This window comes from Culex quinquefasciatus, chromosome 2 (genome assembly GCF_015732765.1).
Source record: "Culex quinquefasciatus strain JHB chromosome 2, VPISU_Cqui_1.0_pri_paternal, whole genome shotgun sequence".
Lineage (NCBI taxonomy): Eukaryota > Metazoa > Arthropoda > Insecta > Diptera > Culicidae > Culex > Culex quinquefasciatus.
The window spans coordinates 81,943,893-81,970,373 of record NC_051862.1 but is presented as its reverse complement, the minus strand read 5'-3'; the positions used below and the strand labels follow the sequence as shown (position 1 = coordinate 81,970,373).

The 26,481-nt window shown below is 34.2% G+C and overlaps 1 protein-coding gene across 3 annotated transcripts in view; it reads left to right on the top strand.

The window, feature by feature from the left end:
* Positions 1-21,767, top strand: part of LOC6043500 — a 44,907-nt gene extending 23,140 nt beyond the window's left edge. Inside the window, exons 4-6 of one of the 3 annotated variants that reach the window (XM_038254745.1) lie at positions 2,204-2,425; positions 3,018-3,242; positions 20,283-21,767. In XM_038254745.1, the coding sequence (XP_038110673.1) occupies positions 2,204-2,425; positions 3,018-3,242; positions 20,283-20,475 (640 nt within the window). In that variant the 3' untranslated portion in view covers positions 20,476-21,767. The remainder of the gene's footprint in view (positions 1-2,203; positions 2,426-3,017; positions 3,243-20,282) is intronic. The other 2 variants (XM_038254742.1, XM_038254743.1) reach the window with 2 other exon arrangements.
* The last annotated feature ends 4,714 nt before the right edge of the window (positions 21,768-26,481 follow it).

The window sequence follows — 26,481 nt, the reverse complement described above, 5'->3', positions numbered from 1 at the left end:
AAATGGGTATGTGTGTAAATGTTTGAAACACTGCATTTTTAAAAGGGATTTTCTGATCGATATGGTGTCTTCGGCAAAACTGTAGAATATAATTATGAGTCGTATAACTTTCCAGAAAAAAAGGTTCGTGGATAAAAATCCTTTTTTATGCAACTTTTTACGACTAAGAACTGAATTGTCAAAATACGTACCTTCAAATTTTTTTTAATATGTTTTGGGGACTAAAAATACATCTTTTGAGCCATAGTCATGGTGCAAGATATGATTTTGTTTTAAATAGTGTTTTTTAGGAAACATCTGGGCAAAATTATTTGACGAATTCGAATCGATGAAAATGATGTTTTCAAGTGTCACCTAACTAACCTGTAATTTGAAACTGACGATATCTCGGAAACTATTGGTTCGATTTTCAATGTTGAAAATTGACAATTTTTGGAATTTTCTAATCCTTTCAATAAAAATTTTCTGAAAAAATATAATTTGATCTAAAACATGAAATTAAAAGAAAATATCTGATTTTGGACATTTTCAAAAGTTAAGCTTGATTTTTTAAATTAATTATTTTATTGAAAAGATCAGAAAATTTCGTGATAGTCTCCATTTTACCTTTCAAAAAACGGACCATAGTCATCTCGAAAACTATTGGTCCGATTTTAATGATGAAAATTGTCAGTTGAAAATTACAGGCTAATAAGTTTAACTTTAGAGAATTCTTTAGAACTGTCCGATTTTCAAAGTTCCAAAGAGAAAATTATAGGAAAGCTTTACATTTTTTTTACTTGCAAAGGGTCCATCCATAAATTACGTGGATACCTTTTTGAAAAAAAATAAATTGTGAAAAAATGCAAAAATTTAGAGAACCACTTAGAAGAATGATGATTTGGGAATAGGCTAAATCACTTTTTAAAGGAAATGTACGATCTATTAATCTTAATATTCATACTTGTTTGTATCCCAACTGAAAGGTTTTTTTTATCTATTTTTTAACAAAAGATGAGAATTCGCAAACCCCGTGAGCATATTATTTGAAAATCCTACAACAAAAATGATTGAAAAAGGCGAAATTAACGGTTATTATTCAGAATACTTAAACACCGATTGTATAAGTTTTTAGTAAATAAAAAATATAAAGGTTAAGGAAACAATATTTTTTGCCCCCAGATTGTTTGTGAAAATGTTGAAGGGAGGGTGAAAATTGTGTGGTTCACATTCATATAAACTTCAAAATTCAATAGTTCGTAAATTTGAAGGAAAACATTTACCTAAACTAGAAAATCTATGTAAATTTTTGTCAGAAGCAACTATAGTTGAAATATGAGCTCAATATAAACATTAAGCAACACGTTTTCATTTGTGCAGCACACACTGAAAACAATTTATAATTTAAAAACAGACTCCGTCGATTGATTCTTCGTCCAATTTTCTTAGAAATGATTCCAGGATTAACGATTTGTGGATCTAGAGAACAGGAGTTTAAAAATTGAGGAATTTTGCTCTTTTTATTTTGTTTTATTTTTTCTTCTTTGGGTATTTTGTATAGTGTTTTGGTACTAAATTTTTAAATCAAATCATTTTTTCATTTTCATATTTTCTCATTTTTCTCTTATTCTTCCTTTCTGTTTGAACCAACAAGCATGATTTAAGAGGTTTTAAAATTATTTTCATGTCATTTTTGAACGAACGAACGTATTTATTTTTAATTTTATATAATATTTAAAACTTTTTTAAACAATTGTTTTCTTCACATTGGAAATTGTTGAATAGATTGAATTCTTAATTTCCAAATTGTTTAAATCAGTATTGTTACATGGATCACATTGTATTGAAAATAATCTAAAAGTATCAATTAATGAGACAAAGAAATCATTCCATCTCTCCACTTTTTACGGCACCCACCTTCAACTCAAAAACATCATTATTGAAATAGCTATAGTGTCACTCCTTATTTTTTTATTTTTTTGTTGGTTGATTGTGTATGATTTGGTCCCTTTTTGGTTTTTTACTTTGGTTTGTTTGTTTTTCCCTCCATTTTTTGTAATTAATTTCCCCCCATTATTCAAACAGTTTAGATTTTGTCCTTATAATTTATATTATTTTTTCTCCTCTTTTTCGTTTTTTCTCTCTCTCTCTCGCTCCCGTCCACCAATGCCGTAATTTTATCGTTGAATTCCGCGCGCGCGAAAAAATTACTGTCAAACTAAAGGCACAAACGCGCCATCGCCGACTGGTTCCTCTCGCCAAACACCAAGTGGTGCGGCCGGGGTCACTCCGCCGAGCGGTACCACCACCTGGGCGGGGCCTCGCGCGCGGACATGTGCTGCCGGCAGCACGACTACTGCAAGCTCAATATCCCCGGGATGACCACCAAGTGGGACCTGTTCAATTACCGGCCGTACACGATCAGCCACTGCAGCTGCGATCAAAGGTTAGTTTTTGGTTGGGTTTCGGGGGGAGTGCAAATCATGTAACGGGTTAGTAAGCCGGGCGAGCGGGACTAGCGTTTGCAAGATGGCGTCCAGCTGTCAGATTGAGCGTTGCGGCGTTAGCCTTGTCGCGTTGGTTGCTGATCTGTTGCATGAATTTGTACGGAATCCTTTTCGGAGTTCGTGTCTTGACTCGAAAAGAGGGTTACAATTACGATGAAAGAACCAAAGTTAGTTTAACAATCTACAACTTCCGGCGGCCTTCTGACGGCAAAGGTAAGCAGCAAGAACGGTGACGTGCGCGCATTAGTGTGAAAGTGAAGGAGTTGAATCCCAAATCGACGGTCCGACACCCTCGACGAAGCAAGATTTATGTGTTTCCCAAACATTTAAGGGGCAGCTCTTGTTGTCTTTGTTTTAACACGGCTTTCGTCGTTTGCTACCTGAACCTTCGTGTTGTAGTCCCGATGTCCTTCCCAGTAGTGCGTTGTAAATCCTTAATCTCCCCGGTGATCCTTAATCAACACACACACACTTAAAAAGTCATCAAAACAACACCTTTTTTACGGGTCCACGTCGGGAACACCCTAACAGACAGCGCCGGGATCTGTCCAGCATGCTGCGCGTCCCCGGGACCAAGTGGTGCGGCAAGGGCTGGAGCGCCCGCAACTACGTCGAGATGGGCGGCCTCTCGAAGGCGGACCGGTGCTGCCGCCAGCACGACCTGTCCTGCCCGTTCTGGATCCTGGGCTTCGAGACCAAGTACCAAGTGTTCAACTGGCGCGTCAACACGCTGATGCACTGCAGCTGCGATGAGAGGTAAATCTTGCCGTTACGTAACCCACCCCTTGAGGTGCATAGCCAACTTTGATTGATGTCTGAACGTCACCCACATTTTTATTGCGGAGGTTTGAAGTTTATAACGGGGTCTATCAATCAACGGGAACGGTTGGAATGCTTCCGAATTAAGCACGCGGCTCAAATTTGGAAACCATTAGCACAATCAATAATTTCGATCGATATCGTGGTCCGATATTTGATGGCATATCACAAAAGATAGATCATCGAGAAGGTATAAATCGTTGCATTTTGAATGGCTACCGGTAGTGAGAGAGAACTGTTTCAATCACGGTGATTGACGTTCTCATTTGAGGGATACAAAAATTCATTTGTCCGGGTTTTGTTATGCGAAACAGTTAGAGAGTGTGTTTCGATTTATTTCAGTGTGTCCCCAATCATTAACTGTCAGATTTTAATTTGAAAATGCAAAATATAATAAAATCGATCTGTTGATCAATTCTATGATTGTTAGTAAAAACAATTAGAATTCAGTTCGTGTTTATCAATAAATTAGTATATTTCGGGCCACAAGGGGCGAATTGGGACAGCAGTTTTAACCATGTTGGAGCACAACATTTTGATTTTCCTGGTTGGTTTTGGTTAGAACAGACAAAATGTGCATCCATTTCCAAATTTAAAAGCTTTAGGTGCTCTAAAAACTGCTGTCCCTATTGAGACTTAAGTCCCGATTCGCCCCAGATTACGGTAAATCACTAAAATAAAATAACTATCACTTGAAAACCAATTTTATCAAGCAAAGCAATTAAAATTGCTTTAGCAATTTCTTTAAAAAACCGCTGATTTATCTCCTGTTTATTGGCATTTCCAACTGAATAGTTGCAGGAAAAAAAACAAATGGATTGATCAATTAATTTCATTCCATATTTATTTATTTCATTGCAAAAGCACTTCCCTGACCTGACTTCAAATTTATTTTCATCAGTTTTTGTTCGAAATCGTCCAATCAGCTTTTTATCATATTATGTCAGGCAGTAAGAACTGAGATTTAAATTTAATTCAGTGCAGTAGATTTCACCTTGATTCAATTAAACCAGCTAATTTTTTCTACTAGATTTTTGAACAAGCAGTCGACATTTTTGAACTTGAAAGTGCGAAAGTATTATTTCATCTTCGTAGGCTAAACAGAAATTTGATTTTTAATTGTTTCAGTGTAAAAAATATCTGAAATCAGTTGGTTCAGACTAATAGACTTCTTTCTAACGATAGACATTTAAAAGGTAGTCAAAATTAGAACAAATCAGCCTATCAATTGATTAAAAACCCTGTTGAGCAAAATCAATTGAAATTGGCTTCTGATTCTTTTCAGTGTAGTTATCCTAACATCTTGAGTTCAGAGTAAGCTTACTATTCACAAATAGTTTTTTTTATATTATTTTCAAGCAAACGATATCTTGTTTTAACATCAAATTGAATGTCAATTATGACTAGCAAAGTAACTAAAAAATAAATTAAGGTGATTGAAAGTTCGTTGATCTTTCTTGAAGCCATTGAAATCAGTAGATTTTTTAACATGAAACGAATAAATAATTAAAAATTTTCAACTTTAAACAGTGGAAAATTCGTCGTTGATTCCAAATATTTTTTATATCATCTTGAAGAGTTTTTTCACGATGCAAAATGATTGATTTTTAAGGATCAAATTCGGATGCAACGGAGAAATACCTCTGAAATTACATATTTTGGCCCCAGAATTGAAAATTTATGTTTTTCCGGCGAACTGTGCTAGGTTGATAAGTGAAACATTACAACGGAAAGCTATTACATATTATATCCATTAAAATCGATAATTTTCAAAAAGATTTTCAAGCAATCAATTGTCATTTTTATAAAACTATTTTAGATCCAATTTAGCCTGTAAATCCAAAACGATATCAAACAAAATAACTATAAATTAGATTTCAGTATAGTTTCTCTTCAATCTTGGTATTAGAATTATTTTTTTTAATTCTTGACAACCAACTTAAAATATTGGTTTTAACTTTTATTTTTCAAAATTCGATTTTAATTTGTTTGTGTGCATTTGACACCATGCAAACAACTGCCAGAATTAGACGTTAGTGTAAACCCCATGTTATTTCATCAATTCACTCGTTTCTTGTTAGTCAATCGATTAGGAATAAGATGTTGTTTTTTTCAGTGTTCTTGACCCTACCTAAGCCATTAAGAAAATGACAATAGTAAATCCCTATGATAACTTTTATGTACAATGGTAGAATAACCGTTTCTGATAACTTTTTTTATGAATAAATTAAAATTGGCAGAGCGATATTTATTACCACCTACATATGGTCCCCTTGAACCAAGCTGTCAAGATAGACGCACAAACTATTTTTTTCAAAATTGGGATCAGTAGAATGGAATATGTAGATTTTAACATTTGAGAAATAACTTAAATATGAAGTTCTATAATTTTTAAGGCAAATAGATTTGATCTGTTCACGTTTAAAATCAGTTTTTTCAAAATAGAATCTCAACGTCCCTCAAAACAAATTTTACCTTTGAAATAGGTGGTTTGTTAGGGTTAACAGAGTATTTCAGTGTAGTTTACGTTACCTATTACCTGATCATTCAGAAGTATAAGAATTAGTATTGTGAAGCAAATTCTGAGAAGGTAATGACTCTATCGATATCGATTTATTTCTTAAAAGCACTCAATTATCGTTACTTAAATCATACCTATACAATTGAATAGTTTCACTTTCTTTGAAAGCCTGTCCATCCTACTTCCTACATGACTCTTCTCGAAATTCACTTTTATTTTAATAAAAACGATTCAAACCAGCAGCTCCTGCTGCGATAACATCTTCCAGCATCCTCAGGTCTCTTCTCGAGTAACGTGATCCATCACAATCACATTCAAATGACAAGTCATCCCTGAGCTGAGCTTGATTTCAGTGCGGTAAATTATATGGCGCCAACGACCACCGACCGCAAGCAAGTGGAGAGCAAGGCCAGCCAGGGTTAATTCTAGGATTATGTCCAGCCTCCGCTGAGGGCTCTCTTCGGCAATTGAATTCGGTATCGAGATCGAGATTTCCGAAACGCTTCTTCGTCCGATATGCGATGTAAGTGTCCATAACGTGCAGGCTTTGACTGATTCTCGCACTTCTGAACGATTAGGGTAGTTCATCTAAATTTTCATAAAACTTTTTCTTCATTTTTGATTATGCAAAAATAAAATTTTATTATAAAACCATTTACCTGAATACTTTTTCATGCTGTTGAAAGATGTTGTCTTCTCAACTATTGCAAAACCTTAAAAATCAGTTGTTATGAACCACCCTAACCGTTCAGCCTATTTCAAAGAACAATTCACAAGCGGTCCACATGCCGTCCTGTCTGCACACAATCTTGTACTGCCGATTGCCGGTCAGCTTTCGTTTGTTCTCCTCGTCCAAACTCCGACTGGAGAGGGCCCTTCTAACGAACCATAAGAAATGACGAAACAACAGAAAAAAAGACCAGAAAAAGGACGTTTAAAGGATCCCCTTCCCCGTAACGCACAAACACCTCTCTCTGCTGGTCCAAGCTCACACTCTCGCTCAGGAGGTGATAATTTACGTTATTATATTTACACGCCTCTGCCTCCGATTTTTGTCGGGGGCTGGCTTCTTGGAAAATGTTCTGGTGGAACGATGCCAGATTAGTTACGCTTGCCTGCAGATGCCTCTCATCCTCGTTGAGGAAAAATCCCCATTTTTAGGAATCAAACGCAGCATCCACCCTGCTTGATCTTGACGCTAGTCGGCGTTGCGTGTTGGTGGTGGGCCGCAAAAATCTTGGCCTTTGATGGCTCATTAATTGGCGCACGAGGCCGGGCCCTTTGGCCGAAGCGTAACCCATCAACCCCCGCACCCACAATAACCTGTAACTAATTGACCACAATCCGACGTTAATGACTTTGGCGTTGTTGTTTTTCTTCTTCTCTTCCTTTGATATGGTGGAATGAGTTGCAAATGCGTTTCAGCAAACCATTCTCACGGTGTTTAGAGGTGATGAGCGCAATGGTGTCCCATCTGGAATAGTTATTTCTAAGAAATACTTAGATATGATAGCATTTAACTTGCATCCGAAAGTAATCTAAAAATTATTGACCTCAGCCTTTTTTGTGCAGTGTAGTATACATTTTGCTATTTTTTTCCTAAAGAGATTGATTCAAACATTTTCAACGATTTCAAACTATGTTAAACAATTTTAACAATTTTGAACAATGTTGAACAATTTTGAACAATTTTGAACAATTTTACACAATTTTGAACAATTTTAAACAATTTTACACAATTTTGAACAATGAAAAAAAGAGTTTAAACAATTTTAATTTTTTAACAGTTTTAAACAATTAAAAAAAAGTTTAAAGCAATTCTAAACAATTTTTAACAATTAAACAATTTTAGACAATTTGAAACAACTTTAAACCATTTCTAAAAAAAATATTTTTGTTAACGATTTTAAACAATTCCAAACAGTTTAAAATAATTTCAAACAATTTTAGACAATATTAAACAATTAAAAATGAAATAAGCAACTTTAAACAATTTTACACAATTTTCTACAATTTTAACCAATTGTATACCATTTTAAACAATTTTAAAAAAAATAAACAATTTTAAACAATTTTGAACAATTTCAAACTGTTAAAATATTTTAAAACATTTTAAACAATTAAAAAAAATTAAACAATTTTAAACAATTTTTTAAAAATTAAGCAATTTTCAAAAATTCAAAACAATTTTCAACAATTTTACACATTTTGAACAATTTTAAACACTTTTGAACAATTTCAAACAATTTTAAGCAATTTTAAACAATTTTAAACAATTTTGAACAATTTAAAGCAATTTAAAACAATTTAAAACAAATTAAACAGTTTTAAACAATTTTAAACAATTTTAAACCATTTCAAACAATTTTAAACAATTTTAAACAATTTTAAACAATTTTAAACAATTTTAAACAATTTAAAACAATTTTGAACACTTTTAAACAATTTCAAGCAATTTTAAGTAATTCTAAACAATTTTAAATAATTTTAAGCAGTTTGAAACAATTTTAAACAATTTTGAACAATTTCAAACTATTTTAAAATATTTTAAAACATTTTAAACAATTGAAAAAATTTAACAATTTTAGAAAAATTAAGCAATTTTAAATAATTCAGAACAATTTTCAACAATTTTAAACAATTTTCAACAATTTTAAACACTTTTAAACAATTTCATACAATTTTAAGCAATTTTAAACAATTTTAAACAATTTTAAACAATTTAAAAAAAAATAAAAAATTTAAACAATTTTAAACAATTTTAAACAATTTTAAACAATTTGAAACAATTTTAAACAATTTTAAACAATTTTAAACAATTTTAAACAATTGTAAACAATTTTAAACAATTGTAAACAATTTAAAACAATTTTAAACAATTTTAAATAATTTTAAACAATTTTGAACAATTTTAAATAATTTTAAATAATTTTTAACAATTGTAAACATTTTCTAAATTTTTGAACAATACCAAACATTTTCAAACAATTTTATCAATTTTGACAATTTAAAACAATTTTACACAGTTTTACAAAGTTTTACACATTTTTTACCACTTTAAACTATTTATAACTATTCTAAGGTGAAACGGTATGACAGATTTTGGCGAACTTCTGTTCAACTTAAATCAATTTCTGAACTCGATAGATTGCTTGCTTTCTTTATATGTATCAGACAGAACTTGTTTTAGTTTAACCGTTTTCTTTTAATGGCGGAATTATTTTCAAATAGTTTTAGTAGTTTCGAAATAAATAAATAAATATTTATAATAATTTTTAAATAATTTTCAAACTTTTTATGGCCGATGCAAATATTTTTCAAAGTTTTTGTCCCTCAGCTGTGGACGGGGTCAAAGTGATGGGGGGGGGGGATTAGGTTTTACAGCGTGACGTCACAAGCGCACACGCACAAACATTTTTACAGAGACACACGTGCAAAAAATGTAAACAGTGCAGCCAAGCTGTCAAATTTCTAACCTCAAAACCGAGTCGGCGTAAAACCTAATAATAAAATATAAATATTGAAAAAACAAGCCATAGTTTCAACATCTGCATGGAAAAAATGTTTTAAAATGCATTTTACACTAGTTCAGTTGTTATTTAATCATTCGTTTTCAAAAAAATAAATAGATTTGTCGAAAACAAAAATTTTATCGAAAACAAAAACTTTTTGCGATAATAAACAACGACAATTCAAGAAAAAAACTTTAAATAAAATTTATACCAGCCTAAACAATTTTAAACAATGTAAATGTTTGACAGTTTGAAAAGTTAATTTTTAAGATGTTTCATTCACAATGAACAAGTTTTCAACAACTTCGAATACTTTTAAATAGTTTGGAACAATTTTAATTTAATTTAAATTATTCTTAACTATTTAAAACTAATTTAAACTATTTAATTAAATAAAATCTAATTTATTCAGATTTCAACAATTTCAAACAAATATTAACCAAATTGAAACAGTTTTGGCGAGTTTAACAACCCTCATAAAACTCTTAGACAAATCCAAACATGTTAAACAAGACAGACAGATAGATCAAGACAGTTTAAAAAAAACAACAAATTTATTTATTTGTTAACTGGTTCGAAAAAAATATAAAAATCAAGCTTGATCTATGTTAGGTAAGGGGTAAACAGCGAGTTGAACAAGTTTTGTAACTCTCAATAACATTTTGAATAATTTTTTAAAACTTTTGCCATTATTTTTGCGTTGTTGTCTTCTTATTCCAAAATTGTCTAAATTAGGGACCCATTCCTGCCAAAATCTGTTGGCAAGAATGTCAAACTTTGTTGTTAATAAATATGTAGGCAGTAGTTTTGAGGATAAATAAAAAAACTATACCGTTTTTTTCTGTGGTTTTCAAGATGCTTAAATGTGTGTAACAATAGTAGTTTATGCAACAAGTTGCAAAAAGAGGATTTTTTCAGCACGAGTCGTACATTTATCCAACGAGGTTCACCGAGTTTGATAAATACGAAGAGTGCTGAAAAAATCAAGTTTTGCAACGAGTTCCATACAACATTTTTGGCAATTCCAAAAACACACACTGAGTGAAATTTTATGTCAAATTTTCATGTATTTTGTCAATAAATCGTTTAAATCAAAAAATGTTGAAAAGTGTTACTTTTCAGCATTTATTTTGAAAAGTGTTGCTATTCGATTCTGTTATTTTTGGTACAGAAAAGTAGGCTATTTCGTCGTTCCAGAATGACAGGAAAAGTAAGTAGTTTCACAACGGAATTGCAAAAAAAACTTTAAAAATTCTGGTTGATGTGCACCGTAACAGTTTGAAAAAATCATGTATACAATAAAAAAAAAGTATTTTCAAAATTGCAATTGTATTTCAATATTACTGGCAGTAGGCCAGATTTAACGTCATTTAAATTCTTTGGGGCAGCTTTTATTAAATTAAAAAAAACGCAATTTTATTAGATCCTGATAGCTTGAAACTTAATTCATATCAATTAAAATTTATTTAGGACTTTATTGCGTTTATGGACAGTTTAGCGTACAGGACTACAGTTTAGCAAAAACATCCTTAGTAACTTCCAATCTTACGCTCGTATCTTGAAAAATGAGCAAAAAAAATCTCTCGTAATCAATAAAAAGTCAATATTAATTATAACTAAACAGCGCCGACGACGACGTCGCCGATAGTAATAACAAGATAAACGCACGTGGAATAAGAAAGCAACAAAAAAAAAACCGTCAACAGTTCAACTCATGCTGCACCTTCAGTCCAACTACAGGTTGAAGCCTTAGGGGATCGTATATTGTGATGTCGTAAAACAACGGGGAAAACTCATCGCCTTCGTCCCGAGCTGATTACTGGCCATAAATTACCCAAGAACCACGAGAGCTTGGCTCGGGATGGGATTAGAGGGGGTCGTAAACGTGTACCGCGGCCACAGGTCTCTGTGACATGGACTTGTCCCGCCGCGGCAAACCCCCGGCGCTATTGATACGATGGGAATCCACCTTCAATTTGAGGGGAATTTTTTTGACTTTTTGACTGATTGTGGTTTGGCTTGGTGAGGAGAGAACAAGAATCAGAACCCTTCCTTTTGGGATAAATGCTGCGCCATCAATTGTTGCGTTTGTGTTGATTTTTTTTTGTTTCAAGGTGGAAATCGATACCAGTTTCATGGTGGTGACCACGTGGTTAAGCTTCAATTGATGAGGAATCATGCACACAAAAAAATATTTCCGAATGTTACATCATTTATGATGTAACACTTTTGCACGTCATTAAACATTTAAATTTAAATGCAATTTGATGTAAATTTGCGACAAATTATACGTAAAAACGTGATTTTACGTTTGATTCAACCGTTTACGTCGAATCTCAAGTTACCATCAACTGAGTTTACATGTGATTCATTTTTTCCGTTTCGAGTAATTTCACATATTTTTTTCTGTGTGCGTGAATGTCTAATGAGAAGTAATTCATCCTTTGTTTTATTTCATTTGATCTTTCTTAAATTCCATATTTTAACTTTGACAAGCTCTACATTTGTTTGCACAATTCGCAGTACCTTGTAAATATAAGCCTTGCGACCCTACACGGAGAAAAAAGAGTTCCCAAAATCGTGAACAAGCGTTCATGAAAATGGGAACCACGAACAAAGTGTTCAAATTTCATGGTACGTTTTTCAAAATCGTACCATGGGACTTGAACACTTTGTTCGAGGTTCCCATTTTCATGAACGCTTGTTCACGATTTTGGGAACTCTTTTTTTCTCCGTGTACAACAAGAGAAACTTTTCAATTTTACACAATTGTTGCAATTTCCCATCAAATTCACTCAACCGATCAAATTCAATTATCGCCAAAGAAAAGCTGATCCCTTCGAAGCTCATCGTTTCGCTTGTCACCGAAATTATCTGCAAAATTAATCTCTCTTGGAGGTGAAAGCCTGAGCAAATTTCTCCATGGAACCAATCTGGATCAGAAGCAGATGTGTACAACACAGCATTTCAATTGATTCTCCCTGAAAGGTACAACGAGAAAATCGACACCAAAAAAATAGAGAGAGATAAATGCAATTCTGCATAAACCACTCAATCAAAACAGAGCATATTTTACGGCCATCAAACGCACCGACCATATTTTACGGCCATCAAACGCACCGAGAACCGTGCCAAATTGAGACACTCCACAAGCTTCGACGGCCAGATTCTTCGCAGAGACGAGATTGGTGATAAAATCTGGTCCATTGAGAACCAGTCGTTGGCAGCACCCGAGAGAGATCCAATTTCCTTTCTTTTCCAAAAGGAATTCATGCAATTGTTGCACACCACCACGGAGGTGGTCTGAAATTCCCACAAATCAAGCAACGAGAAGGAGATATCTTGCCTGGTTGTCTCAAGTCTCAACATCGTTAGGACGCGTTGCGTTGCGTTGCGTTTTGACAGATGACCTTTTCTTCTCGTAATTAATTCTGGCTTGTTTTCTTTTTCTTCCCGTCTGGCGTTGGGGTGGCTTGGAGAAAGATGATTCTATCTTGATAAGATTTTTTCAAGAGAGAGATAGAGAGTAAACGAGCTGACAAATTGGTACTAATTCTTGGCGATGTAATACTAAGCCATGCGCAACATTCCACGTGGTCATCAGGCGTAATTGTTTGAGATTATTTGATATTCTTGGGAAATGGAGATCTAAACTTTAAGAATAGGTTTCATACATAGAACTTGGACCTTTTGAAAAAGTAAGCGAGAAATATTCTTGCTGATTTTCTTTTTCTTAAATTGTCAAGTTTGATACAATTCTTTTGAAATAAATCAAGTACAGTCAATATAATATAACCTAAAGTATATCTAAAAAATATTCAAATTAATAAACTGTATGTTCTTAACCGAGCTTAACTTCCCAAAATTGACCAAAAATTTCAATTTTATTATAAAAACAGCCATTTGGCATCGTTGGTTTGCCCAAACAAGTCTCCATTAGGGTGACAATAAAAAATCGACATCAAAGATGTCGATTCCTTAAGCAAAAATAAGTATCTTTGCAAATTTTGAGCCAAATCGATTAAGGTTTAAGGGTCGCTTTTTATCGTTGAAGTTTATATGGGAAAAATCGCAAAACAAAAATGTATACAGAAAAACATCGTTTCAGAATTTTCTGCCAGGTGGCGCGAGTCTCGCCCAAAAATTGTCCAATTGTGTGAGATTCTTGTAGAAAATTTAATTTCCTACAACTTTGTCGAAGGGTGCAAAACGTTCCGAGTTGATTCTGATTTTTGGTGATTAAATTTCCTACATCAATCTCACACTTGAACAATTTTGGGCGAGACCTGCGCCACCTGCTGCCAAAATCCTGTAGCGATGTTTTTTCCGCATACATTTTAGCTATTTTCCCCAAATAAACTTCAACGATAAAAAGCGACCCCTTAACCTTAACCTTATTATTGTCCAAAGAATCGTGCCAGGGGTTATCTCTTCAGATTTTTCAAAATTTTCCATTTTTCTTATCACCCTAGTCTCCATTCAATTTGGCCGATGTCCTAGAATTATGGACTTTTAAATTGATTTTAAATTGTATACAGTAAATTGCGTTGTTTTTCAAAAAATATTATTTTTTCCCTAATTTTTCGGGCCGATTTTGAAGAGGGGGTAGGAGAGACAAAAACTTTGAAAGATATTTGCAACAGCCCGGTTGTTATTTTTTTATTATTTAAGGGGAGTAAAAACTTTTGATTTTTATTTTGAAAAGTATTGGACATAAACTAATTGAGCCGTTGCAAAGTTCTTGTCGCCCCCCCCTTTTTTCAAAATCGGTTCGAAAAATCAGGGTGCAAAATTTTTTTTTCAAAAAACATCAAAATTTTAATGAAAATAGAAGTCTATCCAACTAAATACAATTTAAATCATATTTAGCATGTCTAGAATCAATAAAAAATATTTTAAATTTTTGTGCAATTCCAATGTATCTACAGCACCACAAATAGTTTTTTTTTCGGCGAAGAAAAAATCTTTTCAATACTTGAATATTTTGAAAACTAATGATTGCAGAACAACTGGGCAGGTGTAAATGCACTTTAAAACACTTTTATCATTCAAATGTTGAGACCATGGCTCGTTATTTTAATTTTTTTTTTTTTGCCCCCCTCCCCCTCGGCTCCGACTAGAGTCGAGGGATATAAACTTCAAAAAATATTTGCAATGGCCTTATCCTTACAAAAAATATAAAACAAATTAAAAACAAATAGTACCCATTTTTGATAAATGCCTTGTTTTCAATTTATAGCTTGATTTCATCAAAAAATAATGTTATTTTTGATATATAACGTTCATGTACGTCTAATTCTTTAATATATTATATATATTTTTTTTTCGAAAAGCTAAGTAAATGTTCTTCAATTTTCATTATTAAACTTCTTGGTTTAAAAAATTGAAAATAATTTTCATCGAAAAGATCAGAAAATATCACGAATGATTTTTTTTTACACTGAAAATTGTTTCTTTACTTGCTTTGTATTCTTACTTGAATATGAACGGCTTTAGATAGACACTCAGGAATCCTCATTTTTCTGTTTGTTTCGATATAAATGGCTTTATCTAAGCAACCGTTGGTTCAATCTTCAGTGATTTTTTGAAAAAACATATTTTACTTTTTGAAAAAAAAGTCAAGCAAAACAATGTAAAAGGGTAAATATCAAACAACGTGATTTTATAACTTGGGCAACATAATTTCAATCACTTTGTGTCATAACTCAAAAGATGGCATTTTTGGTTTTCAAAAAGAAATATTAAAATTGAACAAATCCGGAATAATATTGCTGATTTTTTTAAATTTAAGTTGTCCAGGCCTGCCCAACGTCTGGCCCGCGGGCCGGATCCGGCCCGTGAAGCCATTTCATACGGCCCGTGACGGCTTTTCAAAATAGTTCTATGACCGGTCCTTTGTTCATGAAATATTCAATAAATAAATTGATTGTCTGAATTAAAAACAAAAGGCTTGAGATCAAATTTAATATTTTATAAAAACATTCTTCATGTTTCAATTTAATTCTTATAATTTCTATATTGATATTTTTAAACTGAAAAATGGTGCAAGAAAACAAAATTATCAATTTCGTAGAATTGGGTACTAAAGCCCTATGTCAATTTTTATGTACAACGGTAATAAACACGATTTTAAACCATTTCTGATCACTTTTTTCATTTTAATGCAATTTTTTTTAAACATGCCAACATTTTTTCGATGGATCAACTATGGCCCCATTGGAACGAGCTGGCAAGTAGGAGCTTTTCTGTCAAGAAGGACCGCGAGGTTAATTTTTCAAAATTGATTTAAAAATCAATTTTAAACTCTTTGTGGTCGTACAAAGGGTCATTGTACTTAGAAAAATAAGCTTTATCGCTGTAATAATAATATCAGCACACAGCAAAAAATCCGATGGTAAAATCTCATGCAAAAACATGCACATCACCTTTGTGACTCACAGCCGAGAGGGTAGGGGCGCGGACTTGGTAATCTGAATATGACTCTCGCCGGATTGATGTTATTTTTGGGGTGAGTAGACCTGATTTTTTTTTTCTTCGGTACATGCTTTTTGTGTACACGTTTTCTCATACAATAGTACATGCTTTTGCTCACAAAGGTGATGTTCATGCTTTTGCATGCAATTTTACACAGATATTTTTTTACTGTGCAGTCTATGCTTCATGTTAGGACCCAATTGTGAAATTTATGAAAAAACTTGGGCTGTTGTCTACAAATGTACAAAAAGACACTAAATTTTAACTTCTTTCACATTGAAGTTTTTTTTTATCAGTTTTCTATTTTTTAATAAATAGGTAATCAAAAATTTATCTATTTTCCCAGAAAAACTTTCCAGTGATAAAGTTTTTTTTTTAAAACGAGCTTAAAAAAGCAAAGGATAAATACTGAAAATAGATTGCTGCGAATATTTTAAAAATATTTATTAAATGTCTCAAAACGATGCAAGAAATTGAAGAGCAAAAAATATATTTTTTCATAAACTTTAAATTTCGAAAAATAACAAATCGAAAATGATTTCATAAATATTTTTTACACTTTTACAATTTTGTGTGTGTTTAAAAAATTTTTAAAATATTTTTAAATATTTGAATAAAGGTGCGCAACAAAGCAATTTTTTTTAATTAAATATACTTTATTGAATCTTCCTTATAATAATTACATTTGGTTTACATAATAAGTGGTCAGCTGTGGCTCTTCAGCTTTAGTTTGCTTTTCGTGATTTAAACACTGTTCATTTTTATAACTTTAGAACTATATGATTTATCATTTTTGTAACACTAGGTACAATGAGAAAAAAAATGTTAAGAAAACATAACCTAACCTAAAACTAACTTAAACTTACCATAAACTAAACCAATCCTTGAATCAAGGGGTATTCAGATGTAGCACATTTTTCCCTGAATTTCAAACATTTCTCTTGAATCTTCTGATCCAACATTTTTACTTCTGCTAATTCATGAACCTCACTTGATCTTGTCCAGCCAGGAACATTCAAAACCATTTTGAGTACCTTGTTTTGGACACGCTGGAGCTTCAATTTATGAGTTCTAGCGCAACACTCCCAAACAGGTACTGCAACAAAGCTAAAAGTTTTTTTAAGGAAAGGATTTTTGAATCCAAATTTCGTTTGAATAGATTTTATCATTGATTTTTTTAATATTCTAGTGTTAAGGAAATAAAAATGAAAAAAATTGCAACGCCCATTGAGATTTTAATTTTTTTTTTTGTAAAAAAAATGTATCAAGGTATTTAATTGCAATCGTCAAAAACAATAACTATACATTTTTTACATTTTTGAAAGTTATCTTTGTTTTTCATTCTTTAAATTTAAAATATATGAATCTTATTTGCAACACCAGTTTTTTTTATATTTATTTACTTTAAAAGAAAGCAATCATAAAACAATTTAAAAAAGTTTTTTTTTTACTTTTTCAACTCATTTCAAATATTAGTACCGGCCCACCACTGCACTATGGGGTATTTCCATATAAGCGAGCGGCCAAAAATATTTTTTTGCTTTTTTTGTGACTTTTTTGTGTTGTTTGTACTTAGTATAATGAAAACAAATGAATTTTGATATTTTTCAAAAAAAAAAAAGTTTAATTTTCGATTTTTTCATATATTTGAGGCCACATGCATTAAAGTGGTGAATTTTAATATTCTTGGTCTGTCTATTTGATGCCCGGAATGGCGGTTTATGCTATGTTAAAGTTTCTGATTTCCGTTCAATCTCCCTCCCCTTCTTCTTGAGTTAAAATCCACCTCTCTTTGAAGACTTCCCCTCCCCTCCAATTAAAATTTGATTTTGCGGTGTTTTAGAATTTTAGACGGTTTATTTTATGGAACATTGTATGGATTCTCGTCCACGTTTTTTGTTGATCCACTTGCAAAATTCACGTTTTCCACGATAAATTCTTCAAAATCAAAATCACTTATAACCGATTGTCGTTAGATTACTTAAAATATGCACTTCTTCTATGGGATTTTGTATTCCTCGTTTTGAAGCTACAGAACAACATGCGTAGTTTTTCATCTGTGGTTTTTCCCTGAGTTGATCATGTGATGGTTCTGCAATGCTATAATTCTTACAAATATACTCGAAAGCAGTTCTCACGTTTTCAGAATAGTGCTTCGTTATATCGTACAGGGACACTACGGTATTATTATCCATACTTTCAAAAGAACACAACAACGAACTGATATGAATATTCGACGAATCGTTTCTGTAAAATACTTAGAATAAGAATTTCTAATTTTATTAAACGTACCTAAGTACCAACAAAGTCATGAATATCAAATCAATTTCAAAACATATATAGCAGGTACGTCATTTCTGCCTCCGCAGGTAAATAATGTGATTTTAACCAAGCGTATACGCGAAATCATTAATTTTCTTGCATGAATCAAAATGTTCAAAATGGCATAACACAAAAAGTGCACATAAGTGCACTTTGAAATTTGGAGACAAGTTAGGACATGGTTCAAATTTTAAGCTGCAAAATTTTCAGATCGCACAAACGCACACAAAAAAAGTACTCCATTAACAAAGTTGAAAAAAACTAAATAACTGAATAAAAATCCATCTTTTTTGATTTTTATTATTTTTTTTAGCCTGTAAAAGTGTGTTTTGTAAAATTTTATTGAAAAGTTGAATCAATTACCTTTCTGAATATATATAATGATGCAGGAAAAAATACATAAACAGCTACACAGTACAACTATGAAAAATAATCATTTTTTTGTCAAAAAACATGTTTTTTCTTACCATTTTCGCCTTTGAAGGTCTGCAATTCAGTGAATTTTGAACCTACAACTTTCAAACTCCGGATTTTTCTTAGTTAGAATGTTTATTTTCGAAAAAAATACCAAAAAAATAATTAGAGTATGTCGGTTTTTCGATTTATGGCCGCCTGAAACCCCATAGTGCACTGCTTTAGAAAAATAAGATCTGGCCCGCAGGGCCAAAAGGTTGGGCACCTCTGTATTAATCTAACGATAACGATGCTTAAACATCTTTATTTAAATCTAACAAGTTGTCGTCTGCTGTTACATTTAAGTATCGAGGTTTCAAAAGTGCAACAAAGGTTGCTGCAGCATGTATAGCGGCGAAAGTTTGACTTCCTGTCATGCTTTGTAATTCCATTACAACAAACGCTAAAAACATTTGTAATACATATGATCAAATTTAAAAAAATGATATGTTCGTAAATCAATCGAAAAAAAAAGTGCAAAGGTTTCGTTAAATAATATTTTTAATAATATTCATCATTAAAGAGCTCATTTGTTAAGTGCTTCTAAAACAAACAGGTAGCAAACGGCTTTGTTCTTGCACCTTCTTCCTGATTCTGTCAAGGATTTTAACACAAACCAAGAAGACATCCATAAAAATGTTGTCTCAATGCACAATAAAAATGTCACCCTCAGCCCCATTAGCTGTTCACACCGCACAGAGGGGTGTTGATGAAGTACCGAAAACCAACATGAAGTGGAAACTCTGTGTGTGTTATTTTTATTGCGATGTTTGCGCTTTTCCTGTAAAGACGATATTCCGGGAGGGGGAGGAGCGCGAGAAAACATCTTCAACACCACTTTGTTTCAATCGCGTGAATGGATGAAATCGCGATGATAATTTCAATTAAAACTCTCTCAACCAGAAGTGCAAGCGATTAAGCGCCAATCGATTCATTTCAAATGCTTCGAGAGGAAAAGCGATTCTTCGTCATCTCTTTTCTTTTCGAAAAGAACTAAAGTTTTCCAGCAATGCACCAGAAACCACAGAGAGAGAAAAAAAGACCAGAAGCGAATCTTTACCGCTCAACTTTTTGCCATCATTCTTGTGACGTGTCCAATTGCGGTGATTGCAAGTGGCAGTTTTATGACTGCAGCCAGAGCACCGCGCAGGAATGATGTCCCAGCCAGGGTGGCCCACTTGGAGTACTCCGTTTTTTTTTTTGCTCTTTTCAGCCGACAGGGTCAAGTCGAATATCTGCAACGTAAAAAGGGAGGGAACCGTTTGGAATTGTCACAGATAGCTTGAATCTTTCTTCATTGATCAACTGGGTTTTTTCAATAACTTGAATGCGATTTAAGGTCTGAATGTGTCTTTTTATAATTTATCATAATTTTAGAAAATTTAATTGATTTTAATTTATTTTTAATTTTTAAAATTTGGGGGGTAGAAGTAATAATTATTCATTCTGTTGCAGTTATTTTTCAAAGTGTATGCAACTTTCACCATCTGATACAAATTATACTTTATCATAATTTCGCTGCCGACCTGGGGGTATTAGCTAGGAAACGTATCACAATTTTAAATAATTAATCTGCAATTATTTCTTTTCAGTATTTTCAGTTCAGCAAGCTACTTTGGTTCTTTTCATATTTTTCCATTTTTTTTTTTCAATCAAAAATCTTTACTCATTAGTGTTCCTTTTCCTCCACTACAGATTCCGCACCTGCCTCAAGATGGCCGACTCGAGCGACGCCAACATGGTGGGCAAGCTGTTCTTCAACATTGTCCAGTCCAAGTGCTTCGTGCTCAAGCCGGAAACGGTCTGCACCAAGACGTCCTGGTGGGGCAAGTGCGAGAAGAAGGTGCGCCGGAAGCGGGCCCACATCCGTGATAACCGAAAGTACTAAAAACCCAGTGCGCTGGAGGCCAACCCCCCCAACAATTGTATTATTGGACTTAGGAAAAACCAAAACCCAGCAAACAGTGTTGCCAACTAGAACATCAGATGACTGCGAGAGCGAAAACGTGAATGGGCTGTTATTTATTGGTTAGAAGGCTAAGTTTATTTATTAAAACACTCTAGTAGCACAAAAGTGGTGCCCGTGGCATCGCGGGAACTCTTGCGAAACAATGATTCCTATTAATTTGTAAGCATTGTTGGAGACGACTACGGCGAAGCGTTTCTACCTGTTTTGTGTCTTAAAAACCATACAAAAGGCAAGAGTTCCAAACTAACTGTCGGAGAAAAATCAGTTTTACTGGCAGCACTGCATTATTCTGAGCGGAATTGCGCTTTCGTTCTCTTTCGTGCACTCTCTCTTTCGACGAATGGCAGTGTGAGAGAGCGAAACCAAAAGAGAAAAGTACGAAAACGTGATTCTGTTGGAAAGAGAGAATGTTTTACAGAAATTATGCATTTCGGTAAAATTGCCTGATAAAAAAAAATTAGCTAAAGCAAAAATACAACCACTCTAGGATTGATGGTACAAATTCCATGACATTTAACGCAAGCTAGTGGCATTGTACATACACAAACGAAAAAAAAACCATCTCTCATCTATTTATTTTCAAAAAATACATTCACATAAACTTTGCACAATGCATTAAGCAGCTAGCACGCATGTCATAAAAAAAGCAAAACACATGTTACTCATTACCACTAACCAGCGGAAATTGGATCTTAGAAAAGGCTTTTAAAGTTCTGGTAGGGAGAAACTCAAAAACCGCGTGTAACGAACTAAACTAATCAAAATCAGCAAACATGAGATAGTAGGCTTACGAAAAAAATCAGTTAGACTTTAGTTGTACAGGCTGTAAATAGAGCGCGCGCAGGTATATCTGTCCATCGGCACATTAGTTTTAACAATAAGTTTAAATAGTTTAAAAGCAAGCATAGTCTCTCGAAAAAAATAAAAATAAACTAACAGGTGATATCGATGATGTGAATGAGAATGATGATGAATGAGAGTAATGGATGAGCTTTGTGTTGAGTGTTTGCGCCGCTGCAGAACGGATTTTAAATTGAGCTGTGTTTAATTTAAAAATAAACGCCGTAAGCCGGAATATCGATGTACTTTGATAGTCTTAACTAGGATAAGAATTGAGGGAAAAGCATCCCGCTAACTACAACTATAAAGAACGTTGCAACAGCTTTGTTTAAAACAAGTTTGTAAATAAAGTTAATAAAATAATTGAAAAATTGATTGATTTTTTATGATGACAAATAAAAAAAACCTTAAAACTTATTTCATTATTGAATGGGTTTTGCAAGCTTTTAAAAACACTTTTTTGATGAGGAATCATAACAACGATCTGGCAACCTTATCTAAAGTAAACGGTGCCTAAATGAATTTCGTACAGCTAAAGCTACAGTAATTTAAAAAAAAAATCCGGAATAATCTAACTGTGATTTTTTGTCTGGAAAAATCTAAACTAAAAAGCGATTTTAGTTTTTTTTTATTTAGGATCGGTTGAGGTCAATTCTAGGGTCAATTTCAATGATAAATTTCTTTAAAGCAAACATGCTGTGCATCAATCAATGCGTTTTTTTGATTTGATTGGACATATTTGATTTCTCAGAAACTTTGAATATCTGACAACCCTGCCTTGAGTTATCTTCACTTGGAGCCATTACGCTTCCTCCATGAAAAGGGGTCAAGAATAGTTTTACAAACAGCATAACAAAAGAAATGGAACGATTTCTGACACTGAAAATTGGTACTATTTTTTTTATTTCAGTGTAGGACACCTCCTTAAAGCGGATTACGCACTTCGGCAGCGCAAGCAAGTCAGAGAGGGTGAAGAAAAGCCCCAAGAAATTGCTCCCTCTCCTTTGTTCTGCTGTTCGTAAAGCTGTTTCTTGACCCCTTTCCTTCCGATCTGCATACTAGCCTTAATTAAAAAAAAGGCAAAACTTGTTGTTTAAATGGTAGGATGTAACAAAACGGGTCAATTTTGCGGGCATTTCACCTACACAGAAAAAAATAATGTAAATTTGGAAGCTTTAATTTTGGAAGGTTGAATATTACCTCTTTTATGATGTAATTTTACCTCAATTTAGACTGAAAAAGTGACATTACAACAGAAAAGTGGTAAAATTACACATTTCCAGAGGTAAAATTACACCTTTTTTCTGACATAAAAGATGTACCCCTTCCCAGATGTAATATTACCATGATTTTTTTTTTCTGTGTAGGATGTGTACTGAGCCCGAATCCCAAATATGATTTTGATTGCTTACGACAGGACCTGGCGCTTTGAATATGAAGTTTAAATGGGATTTAACCCGTGAAAAAGCTTTTGGGTTTTGCCGGTTTTGAGCCCTTAAGATTTTGATTTTTTCGAAAACTTTATGAGCTCATAGTTCGTGTTCCAGAGAACAACTTTGCCGAAGGGTGCGAAAGATTCGTCAACTATTATGGATGTTACAGAATGTATAACACAACCGTTGAAACTTCAACTAAAAACTAACATAGGACTTTAGGACGCTATTGGATCCTTTAGGCGATTAGGGTGGTCTTATCCGAACGGGCATTACCATAAGCAAAAATTAATAAAAATATCTTTCTAAAAATTCGCAATTCGTAATTTTCAGTCTAAGAACGGGCCTTGACCGATCTAATGCACCGGGTCCCGACGAACACGCACTGCCCTTACACCTACATCTCACCCTTGCTCTGAGTCAGTACGAGCAACACGCTAGAACACACTTTGAGTGTTCGTGCCAGGCATTCACACCTTCTTTTCCGGTAACGCATTTTAACTCGGCCGGGGGTGGTACAGTGTTTAGGGTTTGATGTTAGTGTAAGCGCCTATTATGTATGGTTTGAATTTAAAATCTAATTGTTATTTACTATGTAGTGTTTTTTTCCTGAAATCTGTCCTAGTATTGGATCATGTTTATCTGTTGCATTTTATAAAAAAAATTAGCAACAGTACAATAGTAATATTTGTGTTTATTCCGTAACATTCCTTAAATTCAGTAAGGGCTCGAACCATACTTGTTTAAAGAAATAGGTGAAGATTGAAAACAATGTACAGTGAAGGAAATGTACTATTTAAAGAATCAATAGTAAAAGAAAGATAGTAACTTACACTCAGAAAAAAGTACTGGCAAAATCCTGTAGGGTTTTCGTCCTTCAAAATAATGTAAACCAGCAATTCTCAACGGGGGTACCGGGCCTACTTGATTTACATGGCAGGGGGTACCAGCCTAGAAGAAGGTTGAGAATCGCTGATGTAAACAATATAAATATATTGACCGGGTAATAATAACCCGAAACAGACTATCCCTTACTGAAACGTGTACTTGGTTTTTGACAGCGCATGAAAACCCACATTGACTGGGCAGCTCGCCGGCGGTTCGCTGGCGGACCGCCAAACCGCTCTGGCGATCCGCCAGCGATTGATTTGGCGGACCACGGGCGACCCGCTGGCGGATAAAATTTGCAACAATTTGGCGCACGATCAGTTTTTTTTATCGTGACGTTGGTCCGCCAGCGACTCGCCCCGGGGTCGCCCAGGTTTGCCTTGAAATGTTTCACCCGCCGTTCATCCGCCCCACATACGCCGTTTTGTATGGTTCAACCGCCCCTATAGGATGGTCCGCCAGCGGGTCGCCCTCGATACGCCTCCCATAGAAAGTTCATCCGCCTAAAAAGCCCCAACCGCCGTGGCTCGCCCTCGACCCGCCTTTCATATACGGTTCGTCCGCCCCTGTAAGATGATCCGCCAGCGGGTCGCCCCCGATCCGCCCCCTATATAAAGTTCATCCGCCCAAAAAGCCCCAACCGCCTTGGCTCGCCCTTGATGCGCCTTTCATATACGGTACAGCCGCCCCTGTAGGTTGGTTCGCCAGCGGGTCGCCCTTGATACGCCCCCCATATAAAATTCATCCGCCCAAAAAGCCCCAACCGCCTTGGCTCGCCCTTGATACGCCTCTCATATACGGTTCAGCCGCCCCTGTAGGTTGGTCCGCCAGCGGGTCGCCCTTGATACGCCCCCCATATAAAATTCATCCGCCCAAAAAGCCCCATCCGCCTTGGCTCGCCCTTGATGCGCCTCTCATATACGGTTCGGCCGCCCCTATAGGTTGGTTCGCCAGCGGGTCGCTCCCGATCCGCCCCTATATAAAGTTCATCCGCCCAAAATGCCCCAACCGCCTTGGCCCGCCCTCGATTCGCCATTCATACATGGGTAATTCTCTACCAACTCACACGAAATCGGGAAAAGTTGCCCGACCCTCTTCGATTTGCGTGAAACTTTGTCCTAAGGGTAACTTTTGTCCCTGACCACGAATCCGAGGTCCGTTTTTGATATCTCGTGACGGAGGGGCGGTACGACCTTCCATTTTGAACATGCGAAAAAGAGGTATTTTTCAATAATTTGCAGCCTGAAACGGTGATGAGATAGAAATTTGGTGTCAAAGGGACTTTTATGTAAAATTAGACGCCCGATTTGATGGCGTACTCAGAATTCCAAAAAAACGTATTTTTCATCGAAAAAAACACTAAAATTTATAAAAATTCTCCCATTTTTCGTTACTCGACTGTAAAAATTTTTGGAACATGTCATTTTATGGGAAATTTAATGTACTTTTCGAATCTACATTGACCCAGAAGGGTCATTTTTTCATTTAGAACAAAATTTTTCATTTTAAAATTTCGTGTTTTTCTAACTTTGCAGGGTTATTTTTAGAGTGTAACAATGTTCTACAAAGTTGTAGAGCAGACAATTACAAAATGTTAATATATAGACATAAGGGTTTCTTATAAACATCACGAGTTATCGCGATTTTACGAAAAAAGTTTTGAAAAAGTTACTTTTGCGTTTCTCTTTGTTTCGTCGTCCGTGTCTGTCGCGGGTGACCATGAACGGCCATGATCGATGACGACCAACTTTTTCAAAACTTTTTTTTCGTAAAATCGCGATAACTCGTGATGTTTATAAGGAAACCCCTTATGTCTATATATCAAAATTTTTGTAATTGTCTGCTCTACAACTTTGTAGAACATTGTTACACTCTAAAAAATAACCCTGCAAAGTTAGAAAAAACACGAAATTTTAAAATGAAAAATTTTGTTCTAATGAAAAATGACCCTTCTGGGTCAATGTAGATTCGAAAAGTACATTAAATTTCCCATAAAATGACATGTTCCAAAATTTTACAGTCGAGTAACGGAAAATGGGAGAATTTTTAAAATTTTTAATGTTTTTTCGATGAAAATACGTTTTTCGAATTCTGAGTACGCCATCAAATCGGGCGTCTAATTTTACATAAAAGTCCCTTTGACACCAAATTTCTATCTCATCACCGTTTCAGGCTGCAAATTATTGAAAAACACCTCTTTTTTCGCATGTTCAAAAATGGAAGGGGTCGTACCGCCCCTCCGTCACGAGATATCAAAAAACGGACCTCGGATTCGTGATCAGGGACAAAAGTTACCCCTTAGGACAAAGTTTCACGCAAATCGAAGAGGGGTCGGGGTAACTGCTGTGTGAATTGGCGGAGAATTACCCACATATTTCATCCGCCCAAGCAGAATACCCGTTCAGGTTCCTTCAGGATTCTGATAGTGTTTTTTCAAGTTCATCTAAAACTGAAAAAAAAACACAAAGTGCCTTATATACAAGAAATGCAGATCTTTGTAGATTCTTGTGTGCTGAAATTTAGAAATAAAACAAAAATATGAAAAAAACATAATTTTCAAAATAATTTTGTTCTCAATACATCTTACGTGCGTTGTTAGTTCACTGAGGTGAAATGATGAAAAAAATAAAGAAACAAAATAATATATTGATAAGCAAACTTGTTGCGAAGATTTTCCATTTCCTGCAAATAAAAATAATTCTTTAAATAATTCTTAAAAACTTAATTATTTAAAATGTTCATGTATTATTGGTATCCAAGTAAC